The 19,542-nt window shown below is 42.7% G+C and overlaps 1 protein-coding gene across 1 annotated transcript in view; it reads left to right on the forward strand.

Annotated features, from left to right (window-relative positions):
- Positions 1–19,542, forward strand: part of SKIC2 (SKI2 subunit of superkiller complex) — a 63,572-nt gene that overhangs the window by 2,052 nt on the left and 41,978 nt on the right. The window contains exons 2-8 of the mRNA XM_070737654.1: positions 2,052–2,170; positions 5,108–5,217; positions 5,621–5,738; positions 7,877–7,991; positions 8,848–8,922; positions 12,924–12,977; positions 15,679–15,902. Coding sequence (XP_070593755.1) covers positions 2,052–2,170; positions 5,108–5,217; positions 5,621–5,738; positions 7,877–7,991; positions 8,848–8,922; positions 12,924–12,977; positions 15,679–15,902 — 815 coding nt within the window. The remainder of the gene's footprint in view (positions 1–2,051; positions 2,171–5,107; positions 5,218–5,620; positions 5,739–7,876; positions 7,992–8,847; positions 8,923–12,923; positions 12,978–15,678; positions 15,903–19,542) is intronic.

Raw genomic sequence — 19,542 nt, forward strand, 5'->3', positions numbered from 1 at the left:
GGTCCCAGCAACTCTAGATATTTTGCAAGGTATGAAAAACATAAATACATTCTCTTTCTCAAACTTGTCAACTTTCAGATGAATGGACTTCAACTCCCAGAATTCCTCACATGCTGGGCAGGAAATTCTGGGAATTGAAGCCCACTCATCTTAAAGTTCCCCAGATGGGAAACACCGCATAAATAAAAAAAATCATAATAAATGACGAAGCAACAACAACAAAAGTTATATTACAATACTGAAGAAGGCAACTTGGGGAATTAAGGAATGAATCCCAGGATCACAAAGCCTTTAGACCTGATGAAAGAGTCCTATCCTTTCCTAAATGATCCCAAAGTTGAAGCTATGTAGGCTTTGAGGAGGGAAAAAACTTTGAAACCCCTGTTTTAATTCACCAAAGGACCTTTCTGCTTCTCTCGCGGTTGAATTCTATAAAGACAGAAGAGAGGGGGGCTTTGCATGGGAGGGATGACTTGTTTCTGCTAAGAATGCATTACAATTTTTAAAAATCTTTTGGTCATCTCGGTTCTTGTACTTAGGTTGATATGTATGCATCCTTAAAAGGGGGGGCGGGGCGCAGAATGAGCAAAATCAAACATCAAGCTTCTGCCATGTACTTCTGTGGGCAGAGGGAGTGAAGCAAAATTCAGAAAATTGTACTGGTTGGAGAAACAAGAAACCTTGGGAGAGCAGCTGAGTGATCTTCTTTACAATCAAGGTGGGATCCAAGGCATTTTGTGGCCTGAGATGAAGGACAGGATGTCCCCCTCCTGATTCTAAGTGTTAGAAGCCAATCTAATCCATTTTTAACTCTGACTTCAGTATATCAGAATTGGGATTTATCCTCCAGCGGAGGTGAGGTTGACGAAGAAGCTTAGGGAGCATTAGAGCAAAGGGGATTGATTGATTATGTGCTATCAAGGCAGGGTCAACTGGGTAGTAAGATTTATTTTTCTAGGACAATCTGCCCTCAATCTGATCCTTTGGATATTCCTATGATGCACCATTGCTATTGAAACGCCATTGCTGTTGTAGGTAACCTCCTTCCTTCCTTCCTTCTTTCCTTCCTTCCCCTCTCCCTCCACCTCTCTCCCTCCTTTCTTCCTTCCCCTCTACATCTATCTCTCTCCTTTTTTCCTTTCTTCCTTCCCCTCTACCTCTCCTTCCACCTCTCTCCCTCCTTTCTTCCTTTCTTCCTTCCTCCCCCTCTACATCTCCCTCCATCTCTCTCCCTCCTTTTTTCCTTCCTTCCCCTCTACATCTCCCTCCATCTCCCTCCTTTTTTTCCTTTCTTCCTTCCCCTCTACCTCTCCTTCCACCTCTCTCCCTCCTTTCTTCCTTTCTTCCTTCCTCCCCCTCTACATCTCCCTCCATCTCTCTCCCTCCTTTTTTCCTTCCTTCCCCTCTACATCTCCCTCCATCTCTCTCCCTCCTTCCTTCCCCTCTACATCTCCCTCCATCTCCCTCCTTTTTTCCTTCCTTCCCCACTACATCTCCCTCCATCTCTCTCCCTCCTTTCTTCCCCTCTACATCTCCCTCCATCTCTCTCCCTCCTTTTTTCCTTTCTTCCTTCCCTTCTACCTCTCCTTCCACCTCTCTCCTTCCTTCCTTCCTTCCTTCCTTCCTTCCTTCCTTCGCCAGTATTATTGACTTCTTCATCCTGATTATTTGTGCCTCAAGAAAGAATTCTGGATTATTTGTTTTGGTAGACCCTGTGTGTTTTCTTGAGTTATAAGCGATCTTGACAACGGTTCCGTTTGCATTCCTGTCCTGGATAAAACCGGGATCAGTCGTGTAAACGGGTTTGTTTTCCAGTTCCATAATCAGGAGTATCCCTGGGGAGAGGAGACATTAAAAAATCTGCCCGTTTGTGGTCTTAGCTCCTTTCCTTCACAGGTAACTGCCATTTTGCAAATTTCAATCCTCACCTGTGGTGATACTGTTGTTTCAAGAATATAGTATTTTAAAGCAACGTTAACCAGAGCACAGTTTTGGCCCATGGGGAGCGATAGATTGTCTTAACATACCTTTGTTTCATTATCTCCTTCAAGTCCTCCCTCCCCGAGGACCTTCAGAGTTGCCTCTGTCCATTTTGGAGGTTGGATGTGCCGGTCGTTTTGAGCTCATCACTCAAGAGGAACCCACCAAAGAGGGATTCCCACTGACCACAGTGAGTACAGTAGCTCTTCCTATCCTGAAACGAGAGGGAAAACAACAATGTGGCTTGAAGGGCTTTGACTTAGCAGGTTGCGCTGAGGTGGCACAGCGGTTAGAGTGCAGTACTGCAGGCTACCTCAGCTGACTGCCAGCTGCAGTTCGGCAGTTCAAATCTCACCTGCTCAAGGTTGACTCAGACTTCCATCCTTCCGAGGTGGGTGTTTTTATTTATTTATTTATTTATTATTTATTTATTTATTTTATTTATTTTATTTATTTTATTTATTTTATTTATTTTATTTATTTTATTTATTTTATTTATTTTATTTATTTTATTTATTTTATTTATTTTATTTATTTTATTTATTTTATTTATTTTATTTATTTTATTTATTTTATTTATTTTATTTATTTTATTTATTTATTTTTTATTTTTATTTTTTTTATTTTTTTTATTTTATTTATTTATTTTTATATTTATTTATTTATTTATTTATTTATTTATTTATTTATTTATTTATTTATTTATTAGATTTGTATATTCCGCCCCTCTCCGTAGACTCAGGGCGGCTCACAGCATACAATGAAACAATTCATATCAAATCTAATAAATTTTAAACACTTTTAAAAACCCCATTATTAAAACAGGGGCCCGCCAGCAGCCCACGCAGCGAATAGCAGATCCTGTTTGAGAGAAGATTGACTTGGTGAGGTGCCAGCGGCCTGTGCAGCTAGCACCCGAGCTGGACATTGAGGAGGTTGACAGGGACTCGGTGCCAGAGGCAAAGGTTCAGACGTTCCACATGAGCGGAAGCAAAAATATTCCTATTAGGCATGATAGAGCAAAAAATACACAAAGATATACGATACCTGTTTATCCACATAATAACAGTTGTAAGAATTGAAAGGCCAGGCGATTTTACGCCTGGCCGCCATTTGTGGAGGCGGGAATTAGCTCAGCACCAATCAGCATCCTTTGGGGGGGTGCTCACAAGAGGCGTGGGCGTGGCTATCGCCCTATTTCAGGGTCTGTTTTGCCCCCCCCTTCCATGTGCCACCCTACAGGCCAATCCTGGAAGAAAGAAACCTCCCCTACCAACACACAGATTATAAATAAAATACTGGAAGTGGCAGAAATGAACAGGTTAACCATGAGAATAAAAGAGAAAGAAGATACTATTACAAAGTGTGGGATAAATGATAAATTTGGATAGACAAAAAGAAGAAAAATTGAATCAACCACATTGCATAGAAGTGACCTTAAGGAGAATACTGTAGATAGGATCAGGAAAATTGGTATAGATAAAGACATTTAGTATACAAAGGTGAAAGATAGTAAATATATTATTTAATTATAGTATACGGTATTTTATTGAACAGAAATAATGCATGATTAAAGTGATAGATCTATAATACACCAAAAATGAGATTGTAATAGGGTTAAACGATATGAAGAACTGCACAAAATATTCTTTGAAAAGAGAAAAAGTTATATATTCGAATTTGATAGCTAAGAGAGGTTTCTCTCCTATTTTTTAATCAAGTGAACACTTACAGGCCTTCGTATTTTAATTTCGTTCTTTCCTTTTTTTTTTTTTTTGTATGTTGTAACCATGTTATTTTCTTGGACCCATATGCACATCTGTAAATACAAGGGTTGTGTATTCTGCTTTTAATTAATAAAAATATTTTAAAAATAAAAAAAATAGGCAAAAATCACCAAAATCTTACTCACATACACATATCCTGGAATTTCCTACCGGGACGAAGCACCCTAGCGCACCAGCTGCTGCCCACCACTGCCTACAACCGTGGGAATCTCTTGATAGTCTCTGAGTGAAAGATTACCCTGTAGCTTCTCAGCCGGGGCAAATAAGATTTTTATGGATGGCGTTAAATAAGAAATAGAAACATAGAAGATTGACGACAGAAAAAGACCTCATGGTCCATCTAGTCTGCCCTTATACTATTTTCTGTATTTTATCATAGGATGGATATATGTTTATCTCAGGCATGTTTAAATTTGGTTACTGTGGATTAACCAACCACATCTGCTGGAAGTTTGTTCCAAGCATCTACTACTCTCAGTAAAATAATATTTTCTCATATTGCTTCTGATCTTTCCCCCAACTAACCTTAGGTTGTGGCCCCATGTTCTTGTGTTCACTTTCCTATTAAAAACACTTCCCTCCTGGACCTTATTTAACCCTTTAAGGTATTTAAATGTTTCCATCATGTCCCCCCTTTCTCTTCTGTCCTCCAGACTATGCAGATTGAGCTCATTAAGTCTTTCCTGATAGGTTTTATGCTTAAGACCTTCCACCATTCTTGTAGCCCGTCTTTGGACCCATTCAATTTTGTCAATATCTTTTTGTAGGTGAGGTCTCCAGAACTGAACACAGTATTCCAGATGCGGTCTCACCAGCACTCTATACAGCGGGATCACAATCGCCCTCTTCCTGCTTGTTATACCTCTAGCTATGCAGCCAAGCATTCTACTTGCTTTTTCCCTACTGCCTGACTGCACTGTTCACCCATTTTGAGGCTGTCAGAAATCACTACCCTTAAATCCTTCTCTTCTGAAGATTTTGTTAACACAGAACTGCCAATACAATACTCAGACTGAGGATTCCTTTTCCCCAAGTGCATTATTTTACATTTGGAAACATTAAACTGCAGCTTCCATTGCTTTGACCCCTCTCCTTCTTCAGTTATTTCAGTATTCAGCATATGAAATTGTGCAGACTGGGATTCGAGACCTTGTCATTTCAGAATTCCCAAATTTCTATTTTGTTGAGGGAACCAGCAGCACAAGAAGTATTGTAGTTCCTCTATCCAGCCTACCTTGCTGGTCATTCATAAGAACAACAAGTATATAGAGTGATTCCAACTTATTCACTCTATAATATGTAAACTTCTCTCTTTTTTTTTTTTTTGCTCACCTCCCCAGCTGCCACATGGGCTGCCCCCATACGCTGAGGATCTGGCCTCGGAATTGGAGCAACATTATCTCAACAGCCCGGAATGGCTTCCCATCCACGACTTCGAAAGGTCTCACCGGTGAGTTCCCAGCAGACAAAACGGCTGCTTGCATGTTGCAGGAGGAATGAGAAGAGGTCTGATTTGGGGTGGGTCAGGGGATCATCTGTAGCAGAAGGAGGCTCAACGGGATGGAGTGGGGGGAATGAGATGACTCATTGCAGCCAAATGGGCATGGTGATTTTTTTTTCTAGCGGGGTGCCAAGTTGGCTTACACGTCCTTTTGTCCGGGGCAACTAGTTCTGCGCCCACTTGGCCACACCCACCTGGTTGCGTCCGGCCATGCCCACCCAACCGCCCCGAGTCATCCACGCCTCAGCTCAGCTGCACCTAATCCTTTTTTTTGACCTCGCCATGCCCGATGTCGTCAGTGACCCGTCAAGGGAGCCAAAATAATTTAACTCTCCCTCTTGTCCTGAGGCAGGTTCTGGCCCCGAAAGAAGGAGGTGCAGTCACTCTTTGCGCTGGAGGTCACACCTGTGCACTCCACCCTCCAGGCTGAACGCAATCCCACCACCGGGGAGCTGCTGGGTTTTAAAGAGGTGAGAGATGGGTTTTCTTCCCTTGCAGACCGCCCAATAATCCTTTGAGGGTAACTCCTACCCTCAAAATGTCGCTGTAGAAGTACCGCATTCCAAAACAACTAGTCACATGAATAGTATAGACATCAGAGAGTTATTGTTAATGGCGAGTATTCTGAGCAGAGACAGGTTACAAGCAGTGTGCCACAAGGGTCTGTTCTGGGACCTATTCTTTTTAATATGTTTGTGAGTGACATAGGGGAAGGTTTGGTAGGGAAGGTTTGCCTATTTGCCGATGACTCTAAAGTGTGCAATTGGGTTGATATCCCTGGAGGCGTCTGTAATATGGTAAATGATTTAGCTTTACTAGATAAATGTTCAAAGCAATGGAAACTGCAGTTTAATGTTTCCAAGTGTAAAATAATGCACTTGGGGAAAAGGAATCCTCATTCTGAGTATTGCATTGGCAATTCTGTGTTAGCAAAAACTTCAGAAGATCAGGATTTAGGGGTAGTGATTTCTGACATTCTCAAAATGGGTGAGCAGTGTGGTCGGGCAGTAGGAAAGGCAAGTAGGATGCTTGGCTGCATAGCTAGAGGGAGAGGGAGATTGTGATCCCCTTATATAGAGCGCCGGTGAGACCACATTTGGAATACTGTGTTCAGTTCTGGAGACCTCACCTACAAAAAGATATTGACAAAATTGAACGGGTCCAAAGACGGACTACAAGAATGGTGGAAGGTCTTAAGCATAAAACGTATCAGGAAAGACTTAATGAACTCAATCTGTATAGTCTGGAGGACAGAAGGAAAAGGGGGGACATGATCGAAACATTTAAATATGTTAAAGGGTTAAATAAGGTTCAGGAGGGAAGTGTTTTTAATAGGAAAGTGAACACAAGAACAAGGGGACACAATCTGAAGTTAGTTGGGGGAAAGATCAAAAGCAACGTGAGAAAATATTATTTCACTGAAAGAGTGGTAGATCCTTGGAACAAACTTCCAGCAGACATGGTTGGTAAATCCACAGTAACTGAATTTAAACATGCCTGTGATAAACATATATCCATTGTAAGATAAAATACAGGAAATAGTATAAGGGCAGACTTGATGGACCATGAGGTCTTTTTCTGCCGTCAGACTTCTATGTTTCTATGAGGTCTTTTTCTGCCATCAGTCTCCTATGTTTCTATGTTTCTATGTTTTTCCCCCGATTCAGCATGGCTCTTCTTATGTTCTTATGAATGTGCTCCCCACCACCACATGCGCACAGGCCTCACTGTAGCTTCCGGACCTCTGGTAGGCCCATTGGGCTGTTTTTTTGCCCTCCGTAAGCTTCATGAAAGCCTCCTGAACCCTGGGGAGGGCGAAAAACAGACCCAACAGGCCTACCGGAAGTAGGCCCATTGGGTCCGTTTTTCGCCATCCACAGGCTCCAGAGGCTTTCCTGAAGCCTGGGAAATGTGAAAACGGCCTTCCCTTACCCTCTGGGAGGCCGAAAATCAGCTGTGCCATAGATTCGCCATCAAGGCCCCACACCATTTCTGAACAGATGGCTGTCGAGTATCTTCTTGAAAGCTTCCAGTGATGAAGCTCCCCCAACTTCTGAATATAAGCTGTTCCATGGGTTGGTTGCTCTCAATGTCAGAAAATTACTCCTTATTTCCAGGTTGAATCTCTCCTTGCTCAGTTTCCATCCATTAATCCTTTACACTCTCTTTTTTTTTAATTTTTTTTATCTAAATAAATTTTTATTATAATACAAAGATTAAAAAGAGCAGGCATATGATGTTGTATCATTCCACAATATATATAGAGCTGCCCCTAATTCCCCCTCCCTCCCCGTTGCATTCAATTAATCTAAAGTCAGATTGATTTGATCTTAATTTTGTGTCTCGGATTGATTTTAGAAACATCTGCTTTATTTACTACCATTATTATTATTTTTTTCCTTGTATCGACCCAGTCATAGAATTTCTTCCAAATTTCACAGTATTTTGATTCTTCTTTGTTTTTAAGTTTTTGGGTTAATCTGTCCATTTCTGCACAGTGGTATATTTTTTTATCATTTCTCTTTCTGATGGTGTTTCTTCTTTTTTCCAATTTTGCGCTATTGTAATTCTAATTGCAGTAATCATATCTTATACCCTTCAATTCTAGGCACTTGTGGACAACATGGGATTATCAGCCAAGAATTCTCTGTCCTTCCAGCGAGCGCCTGGCCCTCCCTCCGAATCGCTGAGAGGCAGTGCCACCAACTACCCCTTCTGGCCAGGTGTGGGTCTACAATTTCTGTTATCTGAGTTTATAACTTTGAACACAAAACCATAAGCAGGATCAACAGAGAAACCTGAGTCATGGTGGCGCAGTGGTTAGAGAGCAGTATTGCAGGCCATTTCTGCTGTCTGCCGGCTGCCTGCAATTTGGCAGTTCAAATCTCACCAGGCTCAAGGTTGGATCAGCCTCCCATCCTTCCGAGATGGGCAAAATGAGGATCCAGATTATTGGAGGCAATAATGCTGACTCAGTAAATTACTTAGAGAGGACTGAAAAGCACTGTGAAGGGGTATATACCCAGTTTCCCTGCAAAATAAGACATCCCCTGATAATAAGCCTAACCGGGCTTTTGAGTGCATGGCAATAAGACCAAGTGCTTGTTTCAGGGTTCAGAAAAAATATAAGGCAGGGTCTTATTTTCACGGTAAGTCTAAGAGCTATTGCTATAAGCAGGAGCAAATTTGAAATCAAGGAACAGTGTTTCATTGGGGGCTTTGGAAAGTTTTAATGGTTTTTAGATTAGTGGTCCTGAACTTTTGAGGTTTAGTGACCCGAGGGGACCCCTGTTGAAGATCAATTACCCTGTTGTCTCCCCTCCCAAAATAAGACATCCCCTGATAATAAGCCAAATCAGGCTTTCGAGTGCATGGCAGTAAGGCCAAGCGCTTACTTCAGGGTTCCAAAAAATATAAGACAGGGTCTTATTTTCGGGAAGACATGGTAGTTGGCTTTCGTATTCTTCCCATGTCTCTCCTATGGTTATAGAACATGCACCTCCTTTTGCAGATTTTTGCCCTTCAGGTAACTAAGCTCCAGACCACTAATAATTTGCTCTTGTAACACAATCTCTCCAGGTGGGATAGATGAGCCAAGCTTGGAACTGATTAAGATTCAAGAAGATAAGGAAGAGGACATTGATTTCGAGAAAGGTAACGCAAGCGTATTCTAGCCAGCGACTCTATTGTTTCACTCCTGACCACTCTGGTTTTTGTAACGCTGCCTGCCCTCTGTTCGATTATATTCAAAAATGTAGTTTACAGTAGTCCCTCACCTATCGCTGGTGTTACGTTCCAGACCTGGCCGCAATAGGTGAAATCCGCGATGGGGAATTTATTGACTGATAGTACTTATTTAAGTATTTATATTGTAATTGTTTGGTAAATTTTCATTGTTTTAAGTGTTTATAAACCCTTCCCACACAGTATTTATTTTAGATACAGTATTTAAATACAGTATTTACAATTTTAGATTTTTATTTTTTTTAAAAAAACCTGCCGATCGAGTTCGGCGGGCTGTTTAAATCTGCCGATCGACTTCCTCAGAAACCCGCGATGAAGTGAAGCCGCAGTAGGTGAAGCGCGGTATAGCGAGGGACTACTGTATTCTATTTACAATACTCAGAGACAGGGATGATAAGAAAATGGCACAAAAGAGCTGTGCTGTGGGATTATTTGTGTTCTCTGTTACGTCGGTTGTTTATGATTTTATTAACAAAGAATGATATGGATAGAAATACATAAGGCAAAGAGTCCGGTGGAAATAGAACTGAAATAATTGCCCAGACTCTCCTTGCTAGCATTTAAAATGTTGTGGTGGCGCACAGTGTTCCCTCTAATTTTTTTTTGGGGGGGGGGCGGAAAAGTATAGTGTCTGAGCGGCAGTCCCTTTGGGACTGGGCGGCACAGAAATAATAAATAAATAAATAAATAAATAAATAAACACACAAACAAACAAACAAATAAAAAACCCACCCTGTTTTGCCTCAGAGAATTTCAAAATAAAATACTGTACTGCGTGTCTATAACAGTGAGCTCATAATAGGACAACTCTATCAATATAAAAATGCCACTTAAATAGTTGAACTAGTTTCAAACTAGATTTTGATTTTCTTTCTCTCTTCCTTACTCCCATTCTTTTTCTTTCTCTTTTCCTTCCTCTCTTTTTTCTATCTGTTTCTCTCTCTTCCTCTCTTCCTCTCTCTCTCCTTCCCTCTCACTCCTTCCCTCTCGGCTTCTGGGCAGGTTTGGAAAACTCTTAGTTGATGATGATTTTTAAGTGAGCGATTGCTCACTGCTCAGCTTAGAGGGAACTATGGTGGCGCAGTAGTTAGAGTACAGGATAATTCTGCTGATTGTAGATTGCCAGCAGTTCTGCGGTTTGAATCTCACCAGGCTCAAGGTTGACTCAGCCCTTCATCCTTCCACAGCCAGTAAAATGAGGAGCGAGATTGTTGGGGGCAATAGGCTGACTCTGTAAACTTCTTAGAATGGGCTGTAGAGCATTGTGAAGCAGTCTAAGTGCTATTGCGATTAAAACTAAAACTAAACTAAAGAATAGTGTATGTTTCATGGTAGGTTTATGGATAGCATTTTAATCCATCTGGAAAATTCCTGGAGTGGTTTAGATCAATGTTTCCCAACCTTCACATGTGTGGAGTACAGTTCCTGGAACACCAGTAGAAGAGAATATTTACAGCTCAGGGTTGAACTGCTCTCTGAGGTTTGATTTTTCTTGCAGATGTTTCATTGCTAAACTAAGTAGCATCATCAGTACTACGTTCCTAGAATTCCAACAGGCTGTGGAATTCTGTGCTAATTTAATCTAAAGAAGTCCTAAATAGCAATGCTACTGGGAATTTTGGGGATTAGATTAGATTAGATTAGATTTATTGGATTTATATGCCGCCCCTCTCCGAAAACTCGGGGCGGCTCACAACAAGATAAAAACAATACATAATAACAAATCCTATACCCACCAATCCAATTACAATTTTAAGCTAAAAATTCATAAAAACAACCCCAGAATATTAAAACACGCATACAATCAATCTAACACCAAAACAACATGGGCAAGGGGGAGATGTTTCAGTTCCCCCATGCCTGACGGCAGAGGTGGGTTTTAAGGAGTTTGCGAAAGGCAAGGAGGGTGGGGGCAATCCTAATCTCAGGGGGGAGCTGGTTCCAGAGGGTCAGAGCCGCCACGGAGAAGGCTCTTCCCCTGGGTCCCGCCAGACGACATTGTTTAGTTGACGGGACCCAGAGAAGGCCAACTCTGTGGGACCGAACCGGTCGCTGGGATTCGTGCGGCAGAAGGCGGTCCCGGAGATATTCTGGTCCGGTGCCATGAAGGGCTTTATAGGTCATAACCAACACTTTGAATTGTGACCGGAAACTGATCGGCAACCAATGCAGATTGCGGAGTGTTGGAGTGATATGGGCATACTTAGAGAAGCCCATAATTGCTGTCGCAGCTGCATTCTGCACAATCTGAAGTTTCCGAACAGTTTTCAAAGGTAGCCCCATGTAGAGAGTGTTACAGTAGTCGAGCCTCGAGGTGATGAGGGCATGAGTGACTGTGAGCTCCAAGTAGGGCCACAACTGGCGCACCAGGCGATCCTGGGCAAACGCCCCCCTCGCCACAGCTGAAAGATGTTTCTCTAATGTGAGCTGTGGATCGAGGAGGACGGCCAAGTTGCGGACCCTCTCCGAGGGGGTCAATAATTCCCCCCCCCCAGGGTAATGGATGGACAGATCGAATTGTCCTTGGGAGGTAAGACTCACAGCCACTCCGTCTTGTCTGGATTGAGCTTGAGTTTGTTGACACCCATCCAGGCCCCAACAGCCTCCAGGCACCGGCACATCACTTCCACTGCTTCGTTGACTGGGCATGGGGTGGAGATGTATAACTGGGTATCATCGGCGTATTGATGATACCTCACCCCATGTCCTTGGATGATCTCGCCCAGCGGTTTCATGTAGATATTAAATAGCAGGGGGGAGAGGACCGACCCCTGAGGCACACCACAAGGGAGAGACCTCGAGGTCGACCTCTGACCCCCCACTAACACCGACTGCGACCGACCGGAGAGGTAGGAGGAGAACCACTGAAGAACAGTGCCTCCCACTCCCAACCCCTCCAGTCGGCGCAGAAGGATACCATGGTCAATGGTATCGAAAGCCGCTGAGAGGTCAAGGAGCACCAGGACAGAGGACAAGCCCCTGTCCCGGGCCCGCCAGAGATCATCCATCAACACGACCAAAGCAGTTTCCGTGCTGTAGCCGGGCCTGAATCCAGACTGTTGAAGACCTAGATAATCAGCTTCTTCCAAGGACCGCTGGAGTTGAAGTGCCACCACCTTCTCGACAATCTTCCCCATAAAGGGAAGGTTGGAGACTGGACGGTAGTTATTAAGCACGGCTGGGTCCATGGAAGGCTTCTTGAGGAGGGGGCGCACAAGTGCCTCCTTATAAAGGGCCGGAAAGGACCCCCTCCCCAAGGAGGCGTTGACAATCTCCTGGACCCAGCTCCGTGTCACCTCCCGACTGGCCGAAACCAGCCAAGAGGGACACGGATCCAGTAAACAGGTGGCGGAACTCACAGCCCAATGGCCTTGTCCACTTCATCAGGTGACACCAAGTCAAACTCCGCCCAGACAGGTGGACAAAGACGTTTAGCCCCAGTCACCTCGACTGACTCATTGTCAGTCGACTCTGTTTTACAATTGGAGTCGAGGTCCGCCCGGATCCGAGCAATTTTATCAGCGAAAAACGTGTTAAAATCCTCAGCACTGCTCTGCAAGGGCTCCCCAATTCCCCCCTGATTAATAAGGGGGCGGGTTACCCTGAACAGAGCGGCCGGGCGGGATTCCGCTGATGCAATCAAAGCGGCATGATACGCGCATCTTGCCGCCTTGAGCGCCACTTTGTAAGTCTTAATATGAGCTCTTACAAGTGTTTGATCGGATTCAGACCTACTCTTCCTCCATCGCTTCTCCAGATGTCTGAACTTTACACATCTGCAAATGGTCAAGGTTCGGAAACACCGGCTTAGATCCATTAATAAAGTGGACTACCCTTGACTTCAGGTTTGTTTGTTGAAGACATGGCGTCTTCTTAGCCGCTGCTTTCATGTTTTTCTCTTTCCCTCTCAGATTTGCTAACAGTGCCACCTGGATGGAAGAAAGGAGTGGAATTCACCAAACAAGGTATAGCAAAATCAAAGTGTTCAATAGTAAAATGAAAACAATGAGTGCTACAACTAAGGGAGTACAAATCATCTCAAGGTTGAAAGATTTTTTTTTTTTTTTTGCCAGAAGTGTTCTAATCTTGACACTTTCTGGCCTGGTCTTCATTTCCTAGGAGAAGAGCCTTCTCTGTGGAGGCTCCGGCTCTTTGGAATCAGCTGCCCCCAGAAATTCGTACTGCCCCCACCCTCCTTGCCTTCCGCAAGAGTCTGAAGATGTACTTGTGCTGACAGGCCTGCCTATGAATGAATATATGTTGAATGGAATGTACATGGAATATATCTTGAATGGAATGTATAAATGTATGTTTGGCCTGTTAGAAATGACTGGTTTTTTAATTAAATTAGGGTTTTAGATTGTTAGTTTTAGTTTAATATTGAATTTCCATTTTTGTATTGTTCTTTTTATATGCTGTAAGCCGCCACGAATCCTCAGAGAGGGGCAGCATATTTTTTATTTGTATTACTTATTATTATTATTATTATTATTATTATTATTATTATTATTATTATCATTATCATCATTATCATTATTATTATTATTATTATGTCAATACAACACAGCAAACGAGATCACTATGCTGGATTTCGTATTTCATCACCAGTCGGGCACTTCCCAAGCACCTAGGACTGTGTGATGTAGCGGCGAATTATGTTTGCCGATCCCAGTAAAGCAGCCTTTTGCAATTGACAGATGGAGATTATATCAATTCCGATGGTTTTCAAATGTCCGCTGAGATCCTCTGGCACAGCGCCCAGCATGCCAAGTACCACTGGGATCACTTTCACTGGCTTATGCCAGAGTCGTTGCAGCTCGGTTTTTAGATCTTCGTATTTCACTAATTTCTCTAGCTGCTTCTCCTCAATTCTGCTGTCCCCTGGGATTGCGATGTCGATGATCCATACTTTCTTTTTCTCCACAATCAGAATGTCTGGTGTGTTATGCTTCAGAATTCGGTCAATCTGAAGTTGGAAGTCCCGCAGTAGTTTTGCTTGCTCATTTTCAACCACTTTTTCGGGGTTATGATCCCACCAGTTCTTTGCCACTGGTAAATGGTAGTTCTGGCACAAGTTCCAGTGGATCATTTGTGCCACAGCATCATGTCTATGCTTGTAGTCAGTCTGTGCGATCTTTTTGCAGCAGCTGAGTATGTGATCGATTGTTTCATCTGTTTCTTTGCAGAGTATTATTATTATTATTATTATTATTATTATTATTATTATTATTATTATTTCACTATTGGAACGGTTTCAAGCACAAAGCGTTTCTTACCAGATCTGAACATCCATATTCATAACATTCATTTCCAATACTATTACGTGTGTGACCAACCCCAAAATATTAGAGACCATTCAATGGAAAAATCCATTAACCTCATATAGCATATTCAGCATGAATTCAGCTTGGAATTTATAAGTACAATTGTTGTTAGTTGTGAAGTCATGTCTGACCCATCGCGACCCCATAGACAACGTTTCTGCAGGTCTTCTTTTCCTCTACCATCCCCTGGAGTCCATTTAAGCTCACACCAACTGCTTCAGTGATTCCATCCAGCCACCTCATTCTCTGTCGTTCCTTTCAATCTTTCCCAGCATTAGACTCTTCTCCAGTGAGTCAGTACAGTAAGTTCTACTTAAGGTGACATGATAACAGTGTTCCAATATTTAAAGTGTTCGGAAACTTCAGATCATGCAGAACGCAGCCGCGAGAGCCATCGTGGGGTTTCCAAGATTCACCCACGTTTCTTCAACACTCCGTGGCTTGCATTGGCTGCCGATCAGTTTCCGGTCACAATTCAAAGTGTTGGTCATGACCTTTAAAGCTTTACATGGCATGGGACCAGATTAACTCCGGAACTGCCTGCTACCGCACGAATCCCAGCGACCGATAAGGTCCCACAGAGTTGGCCTTCTCCGGGTCCCGTCAACTAAACAATGCCGTTTGGCGGGCCCCAGGGGAAGAGCCTTCTCTGTGGCGGCCCCGGCCCTCTGGAACCAACTCCCCCCGGAGATTAGAACTGCCCCCACCCTCCCTGTCTTTCGTAAACTACTCAAGACTCATTTATGCCACCAGGCATGGGGGAGTTAAGATATTCCTTCCCCCTAGGCCATTACAAGTTATGCATGGTATGTTTGTGTGTATGTTTGGTTTTATTATAAGGGGTTTTAGTTGTTTTATTAATTGGATTGCTACATGCTGTTTTTATCGTTGTTGTTAGCCGCCCCAAGTCTGCGGAGAGGGACAGCATACAAATCCAATAAATAAATAAATAAATAAAGGGCTACGACAGAGAGGAGGGGGTCAGGCTATTTTCCAAAACACCAGAAAGCCAGACAAGAAATAACAGATGGAAACTGATCAAAGAGAGATTCAACCTGGAAATAAGGAGGAACTTTTCTGATGGCGAGAGCGGTCAACCAGTGGAACAGCTTGCCTGTGGAAGTTGTGAGAGCTCCAACACTCGAGACTTTCAAAGGGAGATTGGACTGCCATTTGTCCAAAATGGTGTAGGGACTCCTGCTTGACCAAGGGGTTGGACTAGATGACCTACAAGGGCCCTTCCAACTCTAATAATCTAATCTAAAGAAGTCCTAAGGATTTCTCCACAACTTTTTTAAAAAGTGGGTTTTAAAAAAAGATTTTGTTCCTTTTGCTCCTTCAGAGATCATGGCCTCCCCGGGATTGTTGAATTTGACCAATTTGCTGGGTGCCTTGGACATCTTTGAGCTGGAGGCCTCCAGTGATGAAGAAGGCAAAGAGAAGGCCGAGGAAGTGGAGAAGAGGAGGAAGAAAGGGAAGAATAAGGGAGCGAGGGAAGAAGAGATCCCTCCAGCGGAGCCAGCACCGTTGCACAGAGTGAACAGCTTGGAGGAACTGGTGCTTAAGGTGAGCATGAAGGTGTGCGCCTGGTGATGTAGGAGCCCAAGGTCAGAAGAAAGGAGGAGACAAAGGTAGGGTACATTGAGCTATAGAATTAGAGGAGGGATCTTAAACCTTGGCAACTTTAAGACTTGTGGGAGTTGAAATCTACAATTCTTTTTTTTTTTAAAAATATACAGTGATACCTTGTCTTACAAACTTAATTGGTTCCGGGACGAGGTTCTTAAGGTGAAAAGTTTGTAAGACGAAACAATGTTTCCCATAGGAATCAATGGAAAAGCGATTAATGTGTGCAAGCCCAAAATTCACCCCTTTTGCCAGCCGAAGCGCCCATTTTTGCGCTGCTGAGATTCCCCTGAGGCTCCCCTCCCACCTCCGGACCTCTGTGTTTTTGCAATGCTGCGATTTCACTGAGGCTCCCCTTGCTGGGAAACTCCACCTCCGGACTTCCGTTGCCAGCGAAGCGCCCGTTTTTTGCGCTGCAGGGATTCCCCTGCAGCATCACAAAAACACGGAAGTCCAGAGGTGGGGTTTCCCATGGAGGGGAGCCTCAGGGGAATCCCAGCAGCGCAGAAATGGGTGCTTTGCTGGCAACGGAAGTCCGGAGGCGGGGCATCCCAGCAGCGGCAGTGGGTTTGTAAGGTGAAAATAGTTTGTAAGAAGAGACAAAAAAATCTTAAACCTCGGGTTTGTATCTCGAAAAGTTTGTATGATGAGGCGTTTGTAAGATGAGGTATCACTGTACTTTATTAATTTATTAAGAATGGGGAATGGGAATACAAAAAGAATAAGAGGGGTGCAGAACAAGAAATCCTTTTACATAATAACATATATAGATTGTTATACATTCATTTCAAGCATTTATCTATAGATACTTATATTGTATTCAATATTCGTAATTACATAATCTCATATCTATGAAATATGCTAATTTAAGGATAAAGTAGTGCTTTGATATATGTATTAAGAGATAAATGATATAGTAGAAATTTTAGATGAGGTAAGGAGGAGGAGTACCTACGAGATAGCAGGCGTATACATTTTGACAACTTAGTTTTGGTTATATTTATTAAGTTTGTGTATTAAAGATACTTGTGAGTTATGTTGTTAGTAGGTTGTCGATAGATATCGGTTGGATTAAACTCAGACAGAGCTTGTGTTTTGATTTTAGTCAGTATTTTTGTTGTATATATTTTTCTCTTGGTGTAAGATAAGGAGTTTTAGTTGGTTTCTGTTTTATTGTTTTTAAGATTAGATAGCCATCTGTACCATTTCTCCCAGGCCTTGTAGAACTCAGAATCATTTTTGGTTTGTATTTCCATTGTTATTTTGGATAATTCAGCGCATTCCATGATTTTATTAATAATAGTTAAATTTGTCGGGGTATCTTCTTTTTTCCATTGTTGGGTGTATGTTAGTCTGGCGGCAGTCAATATTTGGATAATAAGGTATCTGTCTTCTTTACTTAATTTCTGTCTAAAAATGCCTAAAAGGAACAGTTCTGGTTTAATTGTGATCTTTATTGGAAATCTACAATTCTTAAAGTTGCCATGGTTGGAGTCCCCTAGAATAGAGAACCTGGGGCTCAGATATATTAAAGTTTGTTGCAAAATCAAAACCGGAAGCACACACAGATGACTGATTCAGCTGGATCCATAAACTTCTTTATAAACATAGTTACAGATGAATTTACAATACCATAAACAGAGTTCTTCCTCAAGCAGTTACAGACAGCAGAGAACAGTTGGTTTCATTTCAGCAGAGACCAGAGCGAGAGAGTACAGAGTGTAGGCAGAGTGCAGAGTGGAGCCTGGAGCCTCACCTAGCTTTAAGCTTAAGTTTCAATTTTGATTCTCTGCACAGACTCAGAAGTGGTTTGCTCCTGCTGGCTGACTCGGTTGCTATGCCTGTTGCATAGGCTAACCTTAACATGGCTCTCTCAGTCATGAATATTCCAATAAGATATAGGTGGCCTGCAGCTCTGAGCATCTACCAGCATTGGTCCAGCAAGATCAGCAAAGCTCTACAGCAAGGTCCCCAACTACAGCATGCTAGGAACTGGTCCATGCAAACAAGCAAAGCCCCATTCATAGGATACAGGCAGCATCCAAAACTACGCCCACCCACCCCCGTCCAGTCTGCAGAAAAACACTTTTCCATGGAACTGGTCCCTGGTGCCCAAAAGTTTGGGGAGGGGGGGCGGACTGGTCTAGAGCAAGGGTCCCCCAAATTGGCAACTTTAAGACTTCTGGACTTGAATTCCCAGCATTCCTCAGCCAGCCAAGCCTTGCTCTAGAATCGCAGTGGTTCTCAACCTTTCTAATGCCGCGACCCCTTAATACAGTTCCTCATGTTGTGGTGACCCCCAGCCATAAGTCTAGCGCCAATTCTCCCAACAGAGCTTTAAGCTGATTGGCAGGAAGATCAGAGGGACCCCCCCACTGTAAACACCTGATTGGTCGGATTGTAAAAATATGTCCCACGGTGGCAGAATAGAAGCTTTAGATCCTAACACCATGGGAAATTTGTCTTTTCCCATGGTCTTAGGCCACCAAAAGGGTCCCAACCCCCAAGTTGAAAGAAATGGGAAAAGTGAACCTGGGATAATGGGTATCGGGACCAGTTGTTTTTTCTGGACAGGGATGACAGGGAAAGGAGGGGCTGGCTAAGAAATAAAACTATTGGAGCCAATGATTGGAGATGTATTGGTTGTCTTCAAATATCAGGATAAAGCACTGCCCATTATTTATTTATTTATTGTTTATTTGTTTATTTATTAGATTTCTATGCCGCCCTTCTCCTGAGACTCAGGGTGGCTTACAATGGGATAAATTCAAAATATATAAGAAATCTAACATTTAAGTACTAAAAACATCAAGTCTAAAATGGCATTAAAAATCTCACAAAATGATGTTCTGAAGCCCCTAATTCATTTGAAAAACAATCATCCACATTCCATTCACACATTATGAATGACTCTAAAATGTGCAATAGGGTTGATATTCCTGGAGGGGTCTGTAATATGGTAAATGATTTAGCTTTACTAGATAAATGGTCAAAGCAATGGAAACTGCAGTTTAATGTTTCCAAATGTAAAATAATGCACTTGGGGAAAAGGAATCCTCAATATGAGTATTGTATTGGCAGTTCTGTGTTAGCAAAAACTTCAGAAGAGAAGGATTTAGGGGTAGTGATTTCTGACAGTCTCAAAATGGGTGAGCAGTGTGGTCGGGCGGTAGGAAAAGCAAGTAGGATGCTTGGCTGCGTAGCTAGAGGTATAACAAGCAGGAAGAGGGAGACTGTGATCCCGCTATATAGAGCACTGGTGAGACCACATTTTGGAATACTGTGTTCAGTTCTGGAGACCTCACCTACAAAAAGATATTAACAAAATTGAACGGGTTCAAAGACAGGCTACAAGAATGGTGGAAGGTCTTAAGCATAAAACGTATCAGGAAAAACTTAATGAACTCAATCTGTATAGTCTGGAGGACAGAAGGAAAAGGGAGGACATGATGGAAACATTTAAATATGTTAAAGGGTTAAATAAGGTTCAGGAGGGAAGTGTTTTTAATAGGAAAGTGAACATAAGAACAAGGGGACACAATCTGAAGTTAGTTGGGGGAAAGATCAAAAGCAACATGAG

Source organism: Erythrolamprus reginae, chromosome 2 (assembly GCF_031021105.1).
Source record: "Erythrolamprus reginae isolate rEryReg1 chromosome 2, rEryReg1.hap1, whole genome shotgun sequence".
Lineage (NCBI taxonomy): Eukaryota > Metazoa > Chordata > Lepidosauria > Squamata > Dipsadidae > Erythrolamprus > Erythrolamprus reginae.